General features: G+C 46.0%; 1 protein-coding gene across 2 annotated transcripts; it reads left to right on the plus strand.

Moving 5' to 3' along the window:
• Positions 1-1,768: 1,768 nt before the first annotated feature.
• On the plus strand, positions 1,769-19,745 carry ADRB2 (adrenoceptor beta 2). Of its 2 annotated transcripts, XM_058543623.1 has the most exons (2): positions 1,769-3,183; positions 18,556-19,745. In XM_058543623.1, the coding sequence occupies exons 1-2, from the start codon at positions 1,995-1,997 to the stop codon at positions 18,567-18,569; spliced, it is 1,203 nt and encodes a 400-aa protein (XP_058399606.1). In that variant the 5' UTR covers positions 1,769-1,994; the 3' UTR covers positions 18,570-19,745. The 2 variants fall into 2 exon arrangements, with proteins under 2 accessions (XP_058399606.1, XP_058399599.1); XM_058543616.1 differs by lacking the exon at positions 18,556-19,745 and having other exon boundaries at positions 1,769-5,878.
• Positions 19,746-20,430: the final 685 nt, after the last annotated feature.

The following is a 20,430-nucleotide window of genomic DNA, read 5'->3' on the forward strand; positions in this document are numbered from 1 at the left end:
TGAGCTAGAAAGTTCCGAGACAGGGGGATCTGCATCCTGGGTACTCCAATTCCAGTTGGAGTTCTTCCCAGTCCTCCATTCCTTTTTGTATATGATGATGCGGTACACTGAACAAATGAAAAGATGGGTTTTAGAGTCAGGTAGATCTGGGTTCACCTCCTGCCTCTGACCCTGTGCCCCTAGGCAAGATTTTTCCTCTTTGAGCTCCATTTGTGAATTAGGCTAAAAATAGTATCCCCTCTACCATGGGACAGTGGGAAGGATTAAATGGAACAATGCAGGAAGAGCACACAGCAGAATGTTCCATAAATGTTAACCATTGTTATGTTATTATGCAATCTACAAAGTATGTTTGGTTACACCACACGAATTACTTTCAGTTTTTCAAAGACACTACTAATACATGTGAAATCAAACCCTGAAAATTAATTTCTTTTTAACAGTGAAGTCATATGCCAGATGCCAAGGATAGTATTTCACCGGCAAAGATCCTAGTTTTAAGGCTTGGTCTGACTTTTGTTTTTTAAGGAGAAATTATCTTTTGCTTTCTGTGGTTTCCAAACAGTCGTAATGGCAACACATTCTTCATAGTCTGAGCCATATGAAAGTGACATTTTTTAAGTCAGAAACTGCCGATATGGCTCAACCAACAGATCAACAAACTACCCAGCAGATGAAAGGATTTTCCTACTTACAATGGGATTGCTGAAGTTGAGGTTGAAAGGAAAATTCTTCCATTTTCAATACATTTTCATTCCAACAGATAATGAGGGAATGATGCCACACTCACAAGAATTAAAAATTAAAGCATACAACTTTCTTTCTCTCGTCCAAAACACATACATGCACACCCAGCTCCAAATGAAATCCAAAGTGTGAAATTGTATGTCTCAATGCTTGCAAATTCCCAAGGAGGGCACCAAAAGTGCTTGATAGAGAGTGTGCTGAGGAAATCGGCAGCTGTTGAAGTCACCTCCTGTGGTCTTGCCAAATGTTTGAAAGGGTATATGCTGTGTGTCCGTATGTGTGGTGGAAGGGGGTGGGGAGGAGGTCGGGGGTGCAGGGGTGAGGGGTTTGGAGTACCTGGATGGGGACGTCCGTGTCGGTGGCGCTGTGCATGCCTCCAGAAGGAGCGTTTGTGTGTTGTTTACTTCTTTTTGTGTGTGAGCCCATGCCTTTGTGCTTCTGGGTGCCCCTGTGCTTGTTTCTGGCCGCGTATCTGTGTTGACAGGGGTGACTGTCGGTTTCTGTGCGCCCGCGCTCGTGTGCTCGTCGGTGCGCTGGACGGGTGTGTCTCAGCGTCGGTGGCTGTGGCTCCGTATAAGTCTGAGCATGTCTGTCGGGGTGCGTGTGTGCCTGTCCGTGCATGTCTCAGTGGGCACTCTGGTCTCTGTTTCCGAATGCGGGGGAGTGCCCGCGTGCTGCCCTCTGCTCTCAGACCTCGGGCCGCACAGGCCCCCACTGCAGACAGGTAGCAGCCACAGAAGAGCCAAAAGCTCTCGGGTTGGCTCGTAAGCGGGCCAGTTCGAGCTTCAGCCCTCCGGGACCAGCCAGGGTAGCCGGGAGGGAGTGGTGGCCCGCCCGTCCGCTGGGGAGCAGCCGAGCCCCGCCCGGGCCAGCGCCAGGAGTGGGTGGGAGAGGGAGGGGAGGGAAGGGGCGGAGGCCTCGCCCCTTTGGGGCTGCCGGCGCGCCATTGGCGGAAAGTTCCCGCACGTCACGGGGAGGGCAGCTCCCCTAAAGCCCTGTGCACATAACGGGCAGCGCACACTCCTAGGCGGCTTCTCCAGAGCGCAGGCTGAGACTGACAGGCACCGCGAGCCCAGAGCACCCCACAAGCTGAGTGCAGGACGCGCCGCAACCACACCCACCCCACGGCCGCTGAATGAGGCTTCTGGGCGTCAGCTCGCTGCCGGCAGCGCCCCGCCGGAGGTCCGCCCGCTGAGGCGCGGCCGGTGCGCTGGCAGCCAGTGCGCTCACCTGCCAGCCTGCGCGCCATGGGGCAACTCGGGAACGGCAGCGTCTTCTTGTTGACGCCCAACGGAAGCCACGCGCCGGACCAAGATGTCACGCAGGAACGGGACGAGGCGTGGCTGGTGGGCATGGCCATCGTCATGTCCCTTATCGTCCTGGCCATCGTGTTTGGAAACGTGCTGGTTATCACAGCCATCGCCAAGTTCGAGCGTCTGCAGACGGTCACCAACTACTTCATCATTTCCCTGGCCTGTGCTGACCTGGTCATGGGCCTGGCGGTGGTGCCTTTTGGGGCCAGCCATATCCTCATGAAAATGTGGACTTTTGGCAACTTCTGGTGCGAGTTTTGGACTTCCATTGATGTCTTGTGCGTCACGGCCAGCATTGAGACCCTGTGCGTGATCGCAGTGGATCGCTACGTTGCCATCACCTCACCCTTCAAGTACCAGAGCCTGCTGACCAAGAATAAGGCCCGAGTGGTCGTTTTGATGGTGTGGATTGTGTCAGGCCTTACCTCCTTCTTACCCATCCAGATGCACTGGTACCGGGCCACCCACAAGGAAGCCATCAACTGCTATGCCAAGGAGACTTGCTGTGACTTCTTCACGAACCAAGCCTATGCCATTGCCTCCTCCATCGTGTCCTTCTACTTGCCCCTGGTGGTCATGGTCTTTGTCTACTCCAGGGTCTTCCAGGTGGCCAAAAGACAGCTCCAGAAGATCGACAAATCTGAGGGCCGCTTCCATGCCCAAAACCTCAGCCAAGTGGAACAGGATGGGCGGAGCGGGCATGGACTTCGAAGGACCTCCAAGTTCTGCTTAAAGGAACACAAAGCACTCAAAACTTTAGGCATCATCATGGGCACTTTCACCCTGTGCTGGCTGCCCTTCTTCATCGTGAACATCGTGCATGTGATCCAGGATAACCTCATCCCTAAGGAAATTTACATCCTCCTAAACTGGGTGGGCTATGTCAACTCCGCCTTCAATCCCCTGATCTACTGCCGGAGCCCGGATTTCAGGATTGCCTTCCAGGAGCTTCTGTGCCTGCGCAGGTCTTCTGTGAAGGCCTATGGGAATGGCTACTCCAGCAACAGTGACGGCAGAAGTGACTATGCAGGGGAACAGAGTGGAGATCAGCTGGGTCAGGAGAGAGACAGCGAACTGCTGTTTGAGGACAACCCAGGCACAGAAGACTTTGTGAACCGTCAAGGTACTGTGGCTAACGATAGCGTTGATTCACAAGGGATGAATTGTAGTACCAATGACTCAGTGCTGTAATGCGGTTTTTCTACCTTTTAAGACCCCCCCTAACAAAACACTAAGCAGACTATTTAACTTGAGTGTAATAAATTTAGAATAAAGTTGTATAGAGATGTGCAGGAGGAAGGACATCCTTCTGCCTTTTTTTTTATTTTTTTAAGCTGTAAAAAAGAGAAAACATATTTGAGTGAGTATTTGTTTCTTGTACAGTTCAGTTCCTCTTTGCATGGAACTTGTAAGTTTATGTCTGAAGGGCTTCAGTCCCAGAGAACCTGGGGCTGCTATGTTGTGATGACTTTTCTGCATATCTACCTCATTGGTCAAGTATTAGGCGTAATATATTGCTGCTGGTAATTTGTATCTGAAGGAGTCTTTCCTTCCTGCACCCTTGGACTGGAGGATCTTGAGTATCTCGGACCTTTCAGCTGTGAACAAGGACTCTCCCCGCTCCTCTGATTTGCTCAAACAGGGTGTCATAGGCAGGGATTTGAGGGGCAGCTTCACTTGTTTTCCGGAGCAAAGTCTAAAGTTTACGGTAAATAAATTGTTTGACCATGACTTCATTGCACCTGTTTCTCCAAAACCCCTTGACTGGAGTGTGGTTCCTCCCCCACTGGAAACCGCAGGTAACTATTTGTAATAACTGCCCAGTGACTTAATATGGAATAACACAGGAATGACAAGCACTGATTGCTTAACCCTTTCATTTGCCTTTGAATCTGCAAACCTGTATCTCTCCTAACGCTAGGGCCCCAAATCAGTTCTGCCTGCCCCCAGCATAGCTTGTCTCACTTGTCCTACGGTTATTATTCTGTGTTGTCACATCAGAAACACTGACTCATAGAAATGGAGTTATGGACATCTGTTTTGTCCCTCCATGAACCCCACCACCCACCTTCCAGCTCTACTTGTTGGATAGCTGCTTATATTTATGTCTTTGCCATGTCTTAGAGTGGAGATCTTTGTACTACCTCAGGCTTTGGCATTTTAAGGATAAGGAAGAAGTTATTGTGAAAAAGCTACTCAAACAGAGCCCTGTAATTCCAAGGGAGAGTGAAAGGGCATTGGTCATACAGCGAAAGCTGGAAAATACTTAACTGAGGAATATCTCATGACCTAGAAACAGCATTATAAGCCCTCCTCCTTCTTTCCTTCTGTCCATTTCTTCCCTCTCCTTTTGACACTCCTCACTTCAGTATAAACCAATTTCTCAACCTTGGCACTATTAACATTTGGACCAGGTGATTCTCTGTGATGGGGGCTGTTTTGTGCATTGTCTGATGTTCAGCAGCATCCCTGGCCTCTACCCATTAGATGCCAGTAGCACCCTCTGAGTTGTGCCGACCAAAAATGTCTCCAGACATTACATTACCAAACACCTCTTGAGGGGTGAAATTGCCCCTGGTTGAGAACCACAGATATAAAGTTCAAAAATCTAAACAGATTTTTAGATCCTGTCTCATGTGACCATTTTATTTTGCAGAGCCTAAGAGAGGGATTTTTCAGGGTTCCTCTGGTTAGTGACAGATCCTGGGCCAATGCTCTCCCCGCTCCCTTATGCTGTCTTCCAAACTTACTTCCCAGCTGCCCGGATACTGATTGTGAGACTGAACTGTTTGGAAGGGTTTATCAATGGAGGCGAGGCCTGTGAGCCCTTACTGCCTATTTGTGGAGAGATTATAATACTGTTAAGAGGCACATGAGGGAAAATCACAAAGGTAAACACATTCCTTCTCTCACCCCCTTTCTATTTTTGACTGTGTGTCTGAGCCAGAGCTTGGCCCAGGTCTGACCGAGTGGATCGTCCTCCTTGGCAACGCCAGCCTGAAGAAGATCAGCCTGCAGGGTTCATTGCCATTTCACTCGCTCGTGAAGCTGACTCCACTTCTTTCTTCCTTTCTGTCCCAGCCCACGTCCCCAACCAGAAAAGCACTGGCCTCCCCTGCTTCCTGTCAGCTCACCGATGGGTGTCTGGGTGAGCACTGGGCTCTCGGAAGAAAGTTAGGAGCCTCTGTTTTTGGAACGTGCCACGGTGAATTGGAGAGTGTGTGCCATTCAGCACTTTTCCTTTTTCTCCAAGGGCTTTCATACCTATTATCACATTCTCCTTCTCCTGCTCTGTGCCCCACTCCCAGAGATGCAGGCAGCTTCTCCAGCTAATCTTCACACTCCTCATAGCCTCATGGGATCTCAGACTTGGAAAAGCCCATAGAAAGCACTTGACATCCGAAGAGACTGAAAGCCTGCAAGGGGGATGAGCTGCCCAAGGTAAGAAGCCAAGGATGTCAGAGACGGGGCTACAGCCAGGGGACCCAGCTCTCAGCTGTTGTTCCAGGAACTGGCGTGTTCTCTCCACCACAGAGTCATTGAATTCTACCCTTACTCTCAATCGTGGAAGCTTTTCGTTGGCGCTGTCACATGTTTTTATTGCTTTTGGTTCTTAACACAATATTCAGTCAATAAGCAAATAATCTACAACAAGGACGAGAGAAAGAGTTGTTCTTTTAAAGAGTCTGCTAGGAAATCCTCAGCATTTAGCGAAAGTAGGAAGTTCCTTAACTCTTTATGACCTGCCAGGAATTTCAAGCCAATCCAGGTAGAAATGTCAAAAAAAAAAGTTGGAAACTTTTCTGTCATCATTTGTAAGTCCCATAGACAATAAATATTATTAATAAAAAAAATGTTGTCTTTATACTCTTTTGGTTAGAGGAGCATCTGACATAATTTCAATTAAAATTCAGCTGTGACTGTTAATTCAGATTCCCAGCTGGAAGGGGGTTTAGCCATATTCACGTCACTTTAGGAATACTTTCAAGACAAGAACTTTGATCCGTTTTAAGGGTCTTGAGAAGCAAGAGCATTTTAGGCATGTTTCAATCCCTTGCTTTCAATCTCCTTTTGTTTTGCTTTGTTCCTTTCGGGGGCAGGCATTTGTCAGTGTTCCTCCATCCCTCTGTTTGCTGACAGGTTGGTTACATAAGGTTTGTGTGGGATTCTTCGTCATAAAGTTTTCTTTGCCTGGACAGCAAGTTCTGAGTCTGTCAAATGAGAACCTTACCCTGAGACGCAAGCTGACAGGTGTGCAAAGTGGCAGGACAGGGTGGGTCTCCCTGCTGAGATCATTATAGGGGGAAGGAATCCGGAGAGAAGGGAGCTTAGAAATTGGAACTGTCGCTATGGGATGCTTAGAATGTTTCAGAATAACTTACTGCCAAAAGAAGCCTAGACCAGAATCAGTTGGGGGGTATTTATGGAGCACCTACTGTATGCAGTATGAGAAAAGTATAGGCTTCAGTCTCTGCTTTCTGTAGCATAGTATTAATAATACTAAATAGATCCCTTTTATGGAATCTTACTAAATGTTAGGGACCATGCTAGACACCTTTTGAGCCTTATGTCATCTTGACAGCCTTATGATGGAGGTAGCATAATTGTCTTCATCTAACAGACGAGAGAACTGAGGCTCAGAAAGGTTAAGTAACTTTCCAAAGCCACACAACTGGCTGGTTGCAGAGTCAGAACTGGAACCCAGGTCCATGTGAGTCCAGCGCCCGTGGAGCGCAGCACACATGCAAACCAGGAAGCAGCACAAGGCAGCTTATAATCTGTGCCAGAAGAAGTGTAAGAACTGGAAATGCAATAGCTCGTTGAGAGAAGAGGGAGATTGCTGTGGGTTTCGGCAGGGAGGAATGTTCCCTTCGAAGCATGTGACTGCAGGGTTGCTGGGGACTGGGACAGGAAACCAATCGTTGAAGGGCCTGAGTTGATTCTGTGAGTCTTTGTTTTGTCTTTTCATCAGAGAATCAGGCCAAACTGAAAAGAGGATATGAAACTTTAAAACAACCTCAATGTAAAGCAAAAACATAGCCTACCTCACATTCTGGCAAATTCATTCTTGGTTCCAAGGTTGGGAAGGTCTCCTAAATGGAGCAGTTAGCTGGACCTAATGGAAAATTTGGCAGGCCTAGGAGGCCCTAGGAATTGTGCTGTCCATTTTGAGCTAGCATTCTAGTGCAAGAGAGGTGATCTTCTGACAGCAGAGAGCAAGGAGGGTTCATGCACTTTGAGACTTCACTGACAGGATAACGTCCAGAAGGAGGAATTTTTGAAATACCTAAGAGAACAAACTTCCCAAGCACTTTTAAGAACTTGAGAAATACTAGTATCTTATGAATAATAGAGGCAGGGCAAGGTGAAAAGGGGCCTGGAATGGGATTCATGCAACTAGGTTTCAGGTCTCAACTCGGCCTCTCTCCTCTCTCCTCTCTCTCTCTCTCTCTCTCTCTCACTCTCTCTCTCTCAAGGTGGGTAAGGCAGTTTTCCTCAATGGCCCTCAGTTTGTTCATCTGTAAAATAGTGAGTCCCCTGCAGGTGGTCTCTGTGTTCCGCTCAGCTCTGAATTCATATAGCCATTAATTTAGAGGCTAGAGACAGCGGTTTGTATTTCTAATTAGAGTGGATGACATTTGTCATATGAATAATGGTTGAATATCCTGGGGGTTGTCAGCTTGCAGAAGAGGATGCTGTGAAGGAGGTCTATTTGGTGCACGATACCTGCTTTCAAATATTTAAGGACCAACCGTCTGGGGGAAAAGTTGCTTATCAGTTCTAGATGAATACTGGAAGGCAAGCAGAACCTTAGAGGAAGGTAGATCCCAGCTCAGGTGAAGGAAGACTTTTCTGAGTGAAATAGGTTATCTGTCAGAAGAGTGGGCCTCCTGTCATTGGAAGCATTCAAGAGAAGCCCAAATAAAGCTCTGTGCAGGATGAAGCACAAGGGGCCCCTGCACTGAACAGGAGCTGGACTAAGCTCCTTCCAGATCTGTGATTCCCTGTCTCTGAAAACAATAGACCTGAATGTTCTTAAAAAGTATACAGACCGTTCCCTAATTCCAGCTGGACTTCTCCCCATTTCTCTGGATTTCAGAGGTTTCACTGCATTCCTAAATGGGAAACCTCCAGGGGAAATCAGGATCTCAACAGTCTTTGGCCATGGGGGGATATCCGGAAATAGAGCAATAAGGTTAAGCAGTTTTCCAAACTATTAGACCTTTTCATCAGCTGCTCTTCCCATGCCTTTTGCAAATGACCTACTAACTCCCAGAGAGAGAATAACGAGAGCCGCAAAGTCCTCTCTGCAAAGGCTATTACATCCTTCTCCACCCTCGGAATCATTGCGCTTCCTGTGGTCTTTCCGTCACCCTCACAGGACAGGAAGGAAGGGAGGCAGGTCCCTGGCCAGCACAGAGCACCTCAAAGCTCTCTGGCCCAAGAGCCTGGAGACCTGGGGCCTACGGTCACCCAGCCACTAACTGGCTGGCAACCTCAGGCAGGTCACTTCCCTTCTCTAGACCTGTTTCATCACCTCTAATGAGAGAAAGTTCGGTTTACATGAGTCCTTTGTTTCCTTCTTTCTCCAAAATTCTGTAAGATTTCGGGAAGTCTTTGGTGCTGCATATCTGGCTGCATTGCTTTTAATTTAAAAGCACATTTGTTTCTTGTTAAAAAGCTGATAGAACTCGTTGTACAACATTTAAAAATATATGAAAGAACAAAATGAGGTAAATCACACACAACCTTACCACCTAGAGATAGCCATTGGTCAATGGGATATATAGGCCTCCAGCCTGTGTCCTAAGCATGGCTGTACAAATGAGTATAAATATATTTTTAAATAAAAATGGAATTATATTATTCATACAATTTTGGGCCCACTGATAATACTTTTACAAATGCCTCCTTGAATATATTTTATGTATGGCATGATCCAGATGTCATAATTCCTGCTGGTCTATTGGCTTGGCAATATACAGTGTTCAGCAGTTTTCAAACTTTAGGGGGACAAATGAATCATCACTCCCATGTATGGACTGGGAGATCTGAGCTGGGGTCCAAGAATCTGCATTTGAGCAAGTTCCTCCAGGTTTTTCCAACACAGGTGGTCCAGGGACCACATTTTGAAGAACAGGGTTACAGAGATAAATTTTGTAAATTTAAACAGAATGCTCCTCCCCTTCCTAATGGATGAAAAAGATGTTTCTCTACTTGTCTCTTTGAAGGCATGCTTTCTGCACCTGGGCCCTCATCTGCTTTCAGAGTATAGGAAACTAACCACTGAGCTCCCAGGGCAGGGTTCCTTCTGCATTGCTAAATGCCTCTGACCCAGTGTGTGGACTAGTTAGACTTAGTTAACATAAGTCTATTCAAGCTATGTAGTGACCAATACCTACTGTTAGAAAAGTGCATCAGCAGGTTTCTGGGCCATAGAGCACCTCTTGTGATAATAATGGCTGAGAGCTACAGAGGGCTTCCTATGAACCAGGCATTGTACTTGGCAATTTTCATGCGTGATCTCTATAGTACTCACAGCAATGCTACAAAATAGGTACTATTATGCTTGTCCCCATTTTATCAATAAGGAAACTGAGACTTGAAGGGGTTAACTAAGTTGCCGAAGATTACACAACCCATTGGAGGAAAACCCAGGTATTCTGAACCAGTGCCCGTGTGCTTCACCACTAGGGTAGGCGATCTTTCCCCCTGGTGGGGATCAGGTAAGAGAGAAGGACGGAGACGACGATGAGAGGAAATTTTTAATAGATGCATTTTGTCTTATTCTCCAGGGATTCTTTTCAGAGAGGCCTGATTAAATTCTGAGCCTTGGAACTAAGGGGCAAGCCTATGCCACTAAATAGGTTGTAGCTAAGTATAAATTAGGAAACCAGATTGCGCTGAGAGCTGGCAGCACACTGTCTGTCCCCATTATTCAGGCACGGTTTGAGTGCCTGGGGCCGGGGGGGGGGGGCACAGAGGGAAGTGCCTGCTAGCAGCACAGTAGTTTATGCTGAGTCAAATCACTACTTTCAGGTCAGGAAGCCCTTGACATCTAGAAATGGGGTGTTCTTGCCATTTCTCTGCCCGGGTCTGTGTCAGCTGAGGTTTCGCATTAGAGAATATCAGAGTGGGATAGGTGTTGAGCAAGCCCACGACCTCCTTAGAGTACTAAGAAACCCCAGGCTCCAACAAGAGGCGGGGTCAGTGGCAAGGTTGTACAGGGGCCGGAGAAGACCATCTCTCCCGGCTTGTTTCATTATTATTTTTTCAGAGCTGTGAGGGGAAGACTGGTGTTTCTGAATGTGTTCATTTCTCCAGGAAGAGAAAATAGTTTTAAAAATCACAACAGCAACACCCATGACAAAGCAAAACGGGCGTCCTAGGGAGCTAACTCCTGTTTTCTCTTCAACCCCGCCATAACGGCTTTGTGGCCTAAGGCCTGGTGCCCAAAAGCCACAGCTGCCTGGGTCTGGGGGGTTTCCTTCCTTGTCCCAGTTCTGTCTGTATTCTACTGTCTAGTGCTTCTCTTTATAAAAATCCTATGAGATGTTTCTAAATACTGCAGACAGCCCTGACAACCTGTTGCTGGGTTTTTCTTGCTCTGTTTGAGAGGCCCTCATGGTTCTCCCGTATGTAGTGCAACACGCCTGCTCTGCTCACAAACATTCAGACTTCTTTTCTTGTTTCGGTTCCCACAGTGTTGCTCTATAAATCCAGATGTTCACCTAGCGTCCTCAACCTAAGAGAACTGAGGGTCAACCTCAAGGGCCTGGAGTGGCCAGCCTTAGAAGTCTCTTTCTACAGGATTATGGAAGGGTTGGTGGTTTAGGTATGAGTCTCTTGACATTATTTTATTTTATGACAGTGGGTCCCAAACCTTAGAGAGCCCAAAAACGGTTTGGGGGAACTTCTGAGAGAAGGTACCTTCCTGACCCCTGTCCCTGAGATTATGATCTAACAGGGCTGTGGTTGGGAGCCAGCAATCTGCATGTTGCCACAGGTTCCCCTAGAGGACTGTGAGGCAAGTGCTCCGAGGATCACAATCCAGGGGCCTAGAGCTTTCACTGTTTTCCCCTCCCCTCCCTTTCCGCTCAAGAGCACAAGATGTGGGCACATGAGAAATGACCCCAGACAGCTGTATGCATTCACAAAAATAATCATTCTGTCAAATAAGCAGAATCTTAATTTCCCTGTGTTATCAAATAAAACAGTGTAGATGAAAACAATTTATAAATGATAAAACGTTACTAGGAAAAAGGAAGAGATTAATAAGTGTCTTAAGCAATTAGGCTCTTAATTTAAAATGCATTTTATGACAACATGACAGCCACAAAGTTATATGCCCCAATAGCATCATTGTCCCCTAGTGCCAGACCCTCTGCACGTGGATGGAGGGGTAGCAGCACAAGAAGGAAAAGGGATTTTGCTGCAGTGTTAGACTCCTAGTCCAGTGCTCCTTCCTCTCTGACATCCTGCCTTGGTGAAGTCAAATCATACTAAGGTCTGTATGATTCAATTTGCCTAATGTACAAAAACCCTCCTAATTTAGAAATCTGAAGGGGGCCCACCCAGCTGCAGAGAAGAGTGTGACTCATACATATACTTACACCTCTGCAGATGCACACACCCAAATAAACACACACCACACACATACACACACACAGACTTTTACATTGATGCCTACACCTGTATCAACAAAATAAAACACACATGAGTTTTCACATAGGTATATGGACACATCCAGCTTCTTTTGTATATACTCCCATATGAATATGTGCATACGTACAGGACACAGACATACTCAGACCTAAACATTCTCCCTTAGATAGATAACGCATTTAGGCATTCCTAAGCACACTTTGGTGTGCTCCAAACGAGCAAACATGCCATGTCATGTAACCGTGGTCCCACTGACAACTAAATACACACAGGTTCACATGCTGACCCCTCATCCCAGGTAAGTATATACACTCTTGATTCGATACATGTTTATTGAGTTCTTATTATGTGCCAGGAACTGTTAGGTGCTGAAGATCAGCAGGTGAACAAAAACAGTCTATCTTTGCCGTTACTGAGTTTGTGTGTAATAGCAGAGAGAAGTTTTTAAAAATGCATGCAAAATTGCAACTGTGGTAGGTGCTATGAAGGAGATTTAGGGTGTTTTGAAGGAATCTGACCAATTCTGAGATGTCAGTAAAGGTTCCCCCAAAGAAGTAAGGTTCCAGCTGAGAGCTGAAGAATCGGTAGAAAATGCCTTGAAAAAGAGAGGAGAGAAGAGCGTGCCACTCAGGGAGAAAAGCATGTGCAAATGTCCTGTGGTAAAAGGAAACCTCATGCGTAATAAGCACTAAGCAAAGGTCAGTGTAGCTGGTGTGCAGAGAGGGAGAGCAGGATGTAGAATGAGCCCACAAGAGGCAGGCAGGGGCCACACATGTAGGGCCTTTTAAGTTGCATTAAGGGTTTGGGTCTTTATCCTTGGAGCATTTAGAAGCCATTTGATATGTTTACAGCAGAGATCAGATTTGTATTTTGAGAGACAATCTCTGAAGATACGTCTACTCATACAAAAGCATTATCACCTAGATAAGTGCACACGTATGGGTTCAAATGTACCCTTGTGTGTGTTTTCTTAGAAATGCATATTACTGCATGTAAGTATTCACTTGCAAACGCTGCCTCTCTGAACACACTGCTATGTGTTTATTTGCATGGTGGGCATTGGGAGACATGGAAACAGCCCCCTCACTCTCACTGGGTATCATCCAGCCTAAGCCAGTCCTTGAGGGGGCACTAGGGAAGTAGGGTACCAGACCCGACCCAAACCCTCTGACTCTGAAGCTCTGGGCTTTGCAGTTTGGCCTCATGCCTGCACCTCCAGCTCTGCTCCCCCTCCTCTTGGCTCAGAGCACACAGTGACAAGGTGGGGTTCCTTCCAGAATACGATCATTGACTGTTCTTGGCCAGGGCAAGGAGGGGAGGAAGGGCAGGTCGAGTTGCGTAAAGATTGCCTCGTGCTCTCCCAGGGCTGTAAGCAGAGCCTCTGCCCAGCTCCAGGCCTGGAGTACTCTTTGCATGGAGTTGGCCATAAAGAGAAGTAAATGTAACGATGGGAAATCTGAGGTCTGCAGGTCCTGGTGGGGACTGTGGTGGGACTCGAAGTAGTGCATTCCATAAGTAACCACTGTGTGACGTGTGGCAGTGGAGGAAGAAACAGACAAAGCCCAGCAGAAAAGGCTTTTCAAGGCAAGATGTCTGACTGTGTTCCTTACTGCCTTGGCACAGTAAACATGTGTACACACATATTTACACATCAACGAATTTTCCTCCAGTGGGTGTAGCATCTCACAGCAGAGGAAGTAGCAAGTAATTCATCAGCCACAACATCCTGCAATATTTTCCCTCCAAGGGACTAGAACTACACTTGAGTACATTTTTCTCCTGTTGACCAGCAAAGCCAGCAAGGGCCTTGACCAGATCCAGCAACAGACCCCAGGGAGATCAATAGAAACATTCACATAGAATTAAAGGCTCACCTAGAGCTCACATCCCAGGGTCATAAAGATGTTCCCAAGTGATTTTTTGATATTCTAAAGACTCCTACCCACTGAGATTTTGTGTTTTCACGTGTGTGTGTGGAAGTTGTTTTCTTCCATAATTAAAAGGAACTATACAGTGTAATTTGTTTTTATTTATTTATTTATTTTTTTTGTGAGGAAGATCAGCCCTGAGCTAACATCCATGGTAATCCTCTTCCTTTTGCTGAGGAAGACCGGCCCTGAGCTAACATCTATTGCCAGTCCTTCTCCTTTTTTTTTTTTTTACCCAAAGCCCCAGTAGATAGCTATATGTCATAGTTGCACATCCTTCTAGTTGCTGTAAGTGGGACGCGGCCTCAGCATGGCCGGAGAAGTGGTGCGTCGGTGCGCGCCCGAGATCCGAACCCGGGCCGCCAGTAGCGGAGCGCGCGCACTTAACCGCTGAGCCACGGGGCCGGCCCCTATACAGTGTAAGTTGAACCTCTTTTTATTTGGCTTCAGGTTATGTAAGGAACATCTTTCTTTTCTGCCAGGTGGGGGCTCTTCTATGCTGTCCTGGAACAAGCTATGAGATACATCAAGAGCTGAAGGCCAGAGCACTGTGCCCCAGGGGACACTGTGTAGTAACAATCCCTCATATTGATCCAGCACTTGGCCGGTTAAGAAGAGCTTTCATATCTGCCATCTTATTTAATCCTCATAACTCTGAGGGCAGCATGGTTGTTCCCATTTCACGGATAAAAAGACTGAGTTTAAAAGGCTTGCCTAAGGGTATGGGCCTAACACATGGCAGAGGTGGGACTTGAACATAAGTCTTCATCCTCATACTCAGGAAACAACACAAGTTTTGCTACGTTCTACTACCCTCCCAAGACCCATGGCTCTTCTCACTGTACTTCTCTGCTTTCTGCTGCATTTTCTCTTATAAATTCAGGGTTAACACTCCCCAGCACAGAAGCCACAGCTGCCAACCTGCAGATAAGCAATTGCCTGCTCCAGAGACAGTCCCCAGGCTGCTGTCAATATTTACAAGCCCCAAGCTTGGGTGAGCTCATGCTGCGAGTGGGCAGCGCCCAGCTCTATCAACTATGGCTTAGAGCGGAAGCTCCAAGCCTTTCGGGTTCCTCGGGCCAGTCACCTGATGCACTTTCACCAAGTCACAGTTACGGGATCATATGTCCTCTCTCCCATACCTGCCCTGCTGGCAACTCAGGGCTCTACTGAGGCTGACCTTGTTCACTTTGCCTAATTCTTCTTGGATCAGGATGTTTCAGTGGGAAGACCCAGTGTGATTTGCCCAACCCCACACCCATTGGGCACAGCCCAGCCTGCTTTTAAGGGCCAAGTTCCACACCTCAGTAAAAATTGCCAGCTCTAGGAAGTATTTCAACTTCTTGAAAACGGCTTATGTTGGTTGAAATGTTTTATTTTAGTCATAGCAATTAGATGTTCTTATTTTGCACACACATCTCCCAACAGAATTGCCTTCAGCACGGGTGAACAGGATTTAATGGGTCTGGGAAAGCTTGGGGAGGATGACAAATCCCAACCACGAGGAAAGCTCCTGTTGGCAATCTCTTCTCCTCGGGGTGTCAGCTTATCCGCTTTACTTAGCTTACCAAGCAATGTGTGACTAATTCATTCATTCATTCAAAAGATGTTTGCACACTTACATATGCAAGAACTTGTGTTAACTACCAAGGATACAACCGTGACCAAGATAGACATGGTTCATCCCCATTTTTGAGTTTCTTATGGTCTAATGGAGAAGACAGACACTGAGAACGAAATTATAAATGGTATTTGGATCAAGTTACCTAATACTAACACCAAAGAAATGTAAATATACTTATGAACAGTGGTGAGAAATGGGAAATTGGCTTCCGGACTTTGCCAGTAGATTCAGAAAGATGTCTGGTATCTGTCAACCTCAGACTGGCCTCCAACCATCCATAAAAATATTACCATCTTCCCTTTAAAAACGTCACAGGGAAAAGCAGAGCTGCTGGTGACTGCCAAGGTTATATCAATAGCTTCAGTCTTGGTCCACCTCTGGAATACTGTGCCCAGTTCTGAGGGCCACGTTTTTCAAGGGAAAGAGGCTTACCAGATTTAGCAAATAAAAATACAGAACATCCAGTTAAATCTGAATTTCAGATAAGCAATGAATTCTTTTTTCATATAAGCTTGTCCCAAATATAGCACGGAACATACACCAAAAAAAAATTTTTCATGGTTATTCGAAATTCAAATTTAACCAGTCATCCTATATTTTAATCTGATAGCCCTATTAGAGAACAAGAGTGAGGGAAGATAATGAGAAAACTAAACACTTTGTCTCAAAATGAGTAGCTGAAGGAGCCAGGCTTTTTGGCTTGGAGGCAATGATAGTAAGAACCTAGATTTGTGTAGGGAATCACTTTCCAAACAGTGTTGCTAATAGTATATACAGAAAACACTTAAACGAACACTGAGAGAAAAAAAAGGTTTTGAGGTCAAATGTGCGGGAAACGTTGCATGCCCATATTTCCATTTTGGAGTTCCCGCTGTGCAGCAGCGTGGTGAACGTTCGGAGCAGTCTTACAGGAAACCCACCTGGTTGACCTGGTTTAACCATGCATGTCCACAGAATTCTACTTATGGACTTCTGTCTGTTTGTTTGATGTGTTTGTTTTATAGAGTACATCTATTAACGTGGTACACACTTACTTCTCTGCTCAGCACACTTTGGGGAACGCCGGTATAAAAAATGAAAGTCGTCTTCAAACATCCAGCCTGCTGGGTAGGGAGGAAGCAGATTTAGTCTTTGTAAACCAAAGGGCAGATCTGGGCCCAATGCATGGACACATCTAGGAGACAGATGTTTGGCCCAGTATGAAGACTAGAACTTTCTAACAATTACAATAGTCTGAAAGGTAATGAGCTCCTTGTTCCTGGAGACATTAAAGCGGAAACAAAATGCTGTCAGGGACACTAGAGGAAATTCTTGTTCTGTGGAGGAAATTCTCGGGGTCTGCTAGGAAAGGTGTGTTCCTATAAAACACAGAGGGGGCCTCCCCTAGCAAACTTTCTTTAAAACTGCATCCGATGTTCCTTATCCTTTCTGCAATCTGAGATTCACTCCTGTTCTTACATTCACTTTTACTATGTTTCTTTCACATCTCTGGGCCAAACCCCTCAAGGAGATTAGTCCTCACAAGTTAATGATCTTTGCTCTGATCTAGGCCTCTTCATAGCCTAGTCCAGCTACCTTGGTTCTTGGCTGTCAGGAACCCCATCAAGCCTCTGGGAGGGGCTTATAAAGATGTAACATAGAGCTCACAGCTGAGCTTAGCAGCCCAGAAGAGGAGGGGGTCCAGAGCAATCCGGCCCCACCCTCCTCTAGGGCTGTAGGATGCCCTATGCGGTGTCCACGGTGCAGGACAGACCACCCCAAATCTGAGGTGCTCAGCATAATAGAAGCCAACAGAGGGTCAAATTCCAACTCTGCCCCTTCCTGAGTCTGACCTGGAGAAAATTACTTAGCCTCTCCAGGCTGTACTTCCCTCTGTGAAAAAAACAGGAACAATGATACCTGCATCACAGGATTAGAAAAATTAAAAGAGATTTAAAGTATGTAAAAGACCCAGCAGAGTGCCCCATGGTACATAGTGGACATTCAGTAAGTGTTTATTCAAAGGATGGCTGTGTTTGTTATCGTCATGGTAAAAACTTCCACAGAAGTTGAAAGACTTTTCTTTAGAAATTTACTACTCAGTGTGCCCAGGTTTCAGGCCCCAGCCACAGTCATGAGCTGGAAATTGCCTAGATCTTTAACACTTTCCTTTCGAGAATCCATGCCTGAGAACAGAAAGTAATGCAAGTGTATTCAAGATCACAGTTTTCCTTCCTGCAGTGCTGAGCCAGTGCTAGAAGGAGGTTGCCCTTGTTCTTGGTTTAAGTGACTCTGCAATCTCATCCATTCTGGACTCCAGTCCTCGTCTGTAAATTAAAGGAGTTGGACTCAGATTGCTTCTAAGTTGCATGAGCTGTGCGTTTGAACTGGGGCAGTGAATGCGGATATTTAAGTTATGCTATTGGTCCATGGTACTAAATGAAAGAAAGACCTCACCAAACTAAAGCCATGTGTGTGTGTGTGTGTGTGTGTGTGTACATGGCAACACACAGTATACACAAGATGCTTGGGGATCACTTTATTTGCCCCCTGCTCTCATGCCTGGCTGTAGCTTTGGCAAATCCTTCACAGAATTAGTTATGAAGGAGCAAGATGAGCTCTGACCTCAGGATGGAGAGAGCTGGGTTTGAGTCTCAGTCCTGACTCTGCTGGCAAAGCTCATTCTCCTTCTCCAGGATGCAATGCTCCCCTCCCCCCTCGACCTCTTCCTCCCCATCTTTCACGTGAGGGGCTTGGTTCCAGGATCTGCAAGCTCCGTGTCTCTTGGGAAAGTGTCTCTGATCTATTTTCACTTGGATTTGCATGCTCTCCACAAGGATTATGATCTGGCTGACTCAAGTTTTGCTTACTTCTTTTGTTTCATCTGCTCTGGTTTCATAACCTAAGCTTTACAGCCAATTTTAGCCCTTCTTGGATTATGGGAGTGTCAAAAATGAAGGTATTGGAGCATTTGTCACGGTTTCTGCCCAGGATCCTTGTCTCCTCCCTTCCCCGCCCCGCCCACCCCCCTGAGGCTCCCTTCCATTCTAGCACAGGCAACATCTCTCCCCTCCCTGGGTGACACGATAAGTGGAGTCTGGTTTTCACATTAGCCGAGAGGAGGCTCCGAAGTCAGAAATCCTTTGCACATGAGTCACTTTGTCTCTTTGTGCCTCATTTCCCCCAACTATAAATAGGTGGAGTCTCGAACTTTCTGTCTCCCAGTGTTTGTGGCTGTGAAGGTGGTTTTGTGCAGATGAGGTGTCCCTTTCTCACTGGCAGGTCTCTGTTTTCACAGGTGGGCTCTCTTGAATTCATGGCCGAGGAGGATTCTCCAGTAAAACAGTGTGTCCCTCTGTCTCTCTGCTTCCACTCCTGGCCCCCTCTAGACCCCCGTCGTTATTGCCTGAGTGAACCTTCTAACATGCAGAAGTCAGTCTTTGCTGAAAAGCCTTCAGTGGCTGCCTATTACCTTCAGATAAAGGCCTCGGCAGGTGAGTTCGCAAGGAAGCACAGTGGAAACTCAGGCTGAGAACTAATGATGCACCCCCACATACACCAGCATACGGCGCACTCCTTAAGTGTTTAAGAAGCTGTGTTTAAGAAACTTACACGCTTTGGGGAAAGGTCAACAGGTATACAAAAATAATAATGTTTTTATTTTTTAAGTACTGGAAGCACTCTTAGAAATCATTGACCTTGCCAAACTGCCTGATTTTACGGTAGTGGAAACCGTTGTCACAGAAGGGGCAAATATAAGAAAACGTGTCTCGTAATAGGTCTCTCTGCTTCTCCTCTGCCTCTACCACCAGGATCCTCTCTCCACTCTGCAGCCAGAGTCATCTTTCTGGGATGTGTGACCTGGTCACTCCCTGCATGAAAGCTTTCTGTGGCCCCCACTGCAGCTACAATAGAAGCCAAACTTCTTCCCTGGCCTGTGGTACCCGGCATGGTCTGATCCCTGTGCCCTTGTCGTTCCCTCTTTTCCCTTTGACAGGAATGATCTTTTGCCAGATCTTCAGGCTTCTTTGTATCCATCAGTCTCAACTCTGATGGCACCTCCTCAGGGCTGCCCTCCTGACATACATGCAAGGCAGATGCACGGCCCCACTACCTCTCCTTCCCATCACCCCGACTGGGTGAATTTAGAGCGTCTACCAACATCCACATCATCTTGCTTGTATACCCATTTTTCCTCTTTTGTTCTATATTTCTTCTTTTATTCTTTCTTCTTCTGTGTCCACTCACCAGAGGGCAAGCTGCAAGAGGGCTGAGATTTGCCTCCATCTCTAATGTCTAGAACACAATTGGCTCACAGTTGATACACAAACAATATTTGCTGACTGACTTAACAAACAAACAAATGAATACATGCTGAAGGGAATTTGAAAATGCAGGATAGTGTACAGAAGCAAATAAAAATCACTCATACTGCCTCCTTCCAGATATTACTTCTGTTAATACTTTGGAGTATTTCTTTTTTTCAGGTCTTTTTATTTCCATGTATATATATGATATATAGTATATATTTAATAAAAACTAAGAGTATGCTAAATTATGGTTTGTATTTTGCTTTTTTTCACTTATCATTATATTTTATTTCCACATGTTATGAAATAATCTTTCAAAATACTATTTTCTGTGCTGCGTAAAATTTCATATGAATGTATCAAAATTATTTCCCTATTGTTGGACACTGATAACTTAATTTTTTTTTCTACTCTCTGTCCAAACCATTCTAATAGAACTTGGCTTTTAAGATACTTGTGGTAACTGTTTCCCACTGTGAGTAGCTGGGTAAAAGATGTTACTTTCTTTCCAGGAAATATCAACAGACCAATCCTTAATTTTGTATGTTTTCTGTGGCCTCTTTCAGTGGGGATTGATTTAGTTGATGATCTAGTTATTAAGTCAAAGATTTGTGGTTGGTAAAGGGTTGTGTTTCTAAAACTTCCTGATTGAAAGATAAACCTATGTAAATGTTCACAACGGAATGGAGAACTGGAGGGCGGTCCCAGTCATGTCTTAACCCAGGGATGTTTTCCTGTTGAAATCAATTAATGCCCAGGGACAGGAGATTCAAGAGTTCCCAAATACTCATAGACTTATAAAGTCTTGGTAAACTGAAAGGAATATTAAAGATAACTAACTCCCTCACTTTAAGAAAAAGGAA

The sequence above is a fragment of the Diceros bicornis genome, chromosome 1 (assembly GCF_020826845.1).
Source record: "Diceros bicornis minor isolate mBicDic1 chromosome 1, mDicBic1.mat.cur, whole genome shotgun sequence".
NCBI classification, from domain to species: Eukaryota; Metazoa; Chordata; class Mammalia; order Perissodactyla; family Rhinocerotidae; genus Diceros; species Diceros bicornis.